We start from the raw sequence: 1,562 nt of genomic DNA, 5'->3' as shown, positions 1-1,562 counted from the left end.
TCAAAGTGCCTCCAGCAGCTCAATGTGTTTCCTCTGCTGGAATTTTATTTCTTTTAAATAGACCTTTAAATGGTGCATTGTGTACTACTAAGTACAGTTTAGTTAAATGAAATTTAACTAAATTTGAATGAAATTTAACTCCAGGGGCCAAATATTACAATTAGTACTGAAGAATGACTATCATTTCAACATAAAGTCAATTTTAAGTGTGGTGCAAAATACTGTGAAATGTTTTTTAAAAAACTGTTTTGTGTGTGTTTTAAAAAAAAAAATTGTTTTCTTTTGTTTGTTTGTTTTCCTTTTCTTGCTTATTTACTCTTCAATCTTTTCACTTCTTTTTCTAACTAATCCTGTCTGGCTATGCTTGTTTTCTTTATGTTCTTACATCAAAATTACGTTTGAAACTTGAAAGAGCCGCGTCAGTCTTATTTTGAAGGTTCAAACTGTTTCGTATTGTGTTGCGCTGGATGGAAAGTGACTCGCCGTAAGTTGACATCAGCAATTTTCCTCAATGTGTCTTGACCAAACGTGCGTCTCCGTCCAGGTGACGGAGGACGTCCACCGCCTCATCGCCGACTGCTACGACTTCGTGTGCCGCGGCCAGGTTAGCGTGAAGGGCAAAGGTCAGATGCTGACGTACTTCCTGGAGCGACGGAGGCGCGGCGGCGGACAGCCGTCTCAAAGCGCCCAGCAGCAGCAGCAGCAGCCGCTAGCTAACGCCGAGCGCCGCTCCCAGGGCGGCGTGTGCACCCGGCTAAGCCCCGCCCCCACCGTCGCCGCCTACGCCTCGGCAGGCGCCCGCGCCCCGAGTCCGGGCGCGGCCAAGCCGAGCACGTCCGCCGGCGCCACCAGGTACCTGCCCTCCGTTCCCGTCGCCGTGGTGTGACCCCCGCCGACAACCCGGGACGCTTTCAAAAGCCACGTTTGCTCAAAGGCCAAGGAAGTCTCCGGGGATCCGAAGAGCCGACAACCAAAGCCGCGTCGGCGAGAACTGACGGCGCCGTGTAGCACAGGAAGTCCCAGATCTGTTCAGCCGACACGTTTCTCTCAGTGTAAAACCAAATCAGTGCTTTTTGCCTCGAGCGGCGAATCCTCAACACTTTCTTTCTTTCTTTTTTCTGCCATTTCTTTCTTTTTTTAGTTGCCTTTTTAATTTTTTTTTTCCGGGGGAGGGGCCTTTATTGATTTACTGGACGCCGATCCAAAACACGGGGCGTTTTTTTTAAAAGTGGACGAAGCCAAAAAAAAAAAAGAAAAGGTGGTTTTGCCAAAATACGACAAGGGGGCGGGGCGTTGCCTTCAATCATTTTCCCGGGCGGGGTCGTGTCCTAAGCCCCTCCCCCCACCACACACACACACACACACACTTCCTTTTAAGTGCATGATGCCGCCGCTGCATTTCGTTCACGTACGCCGTCTTGTTTTTTTTCTTTTGTTTGTTTCCTCCCCCTCCCCCCACCCTTCGAATGCTCGACTTCCAGATTCTTCCTCGTCAAAGTGTAGCAATAAAGCGTCTCCTCGCCTCCTGCATGCCGTCGCCGGCCGGATCTTTTACTTTGACC

At 49.3% G+C, this 1,562-nt stretch overlaps 1 protein-coding gene across 2 annotated transcripts in view; it reads left to right on the top strand.

Annotated features, from left to right (window-relative positions):
- The window catches only part of adcy1a (adenylate cyclase 1a), a gene marked incomplete at both ends in the record, with an annotated part of 48,476 nt that extends 47,590 nt beyond the window's left edge, over positions 1-886 (top strand). For both annotated transcript variants that reach the window (XM_080506410.1, XM_080506409.1), the window contains one exon: positions 545-886. In XM_080506410.1, the coding sequence (XP_080362536.1) occupies positions 545-886 (342 nt within the window). The remainder of the gene's footprint in view (positions 1-544) is intronic.
- Between the last annotated feature and the right edge of the window lie 676 nt (positions 887-1,562).

Source organism: Blennius ocellaris (genome assembly GCF_963422515.1).
Source record: "Blennius ocellaris genome assembly, chromosome: 12".
In the NCBI taxonomy this organism is placed as follows: Eukaryota; Metazoa; Chordata; class Actinopteri; order Blenniiformes; family Blenniidae; genus Blennius; species Blennius ocellaris.
The sequence above is the reverse complement of the archived record's forward strand: the minus strand, read 5'-3'. Positions and strand labels throughout refer to the sequence as shown.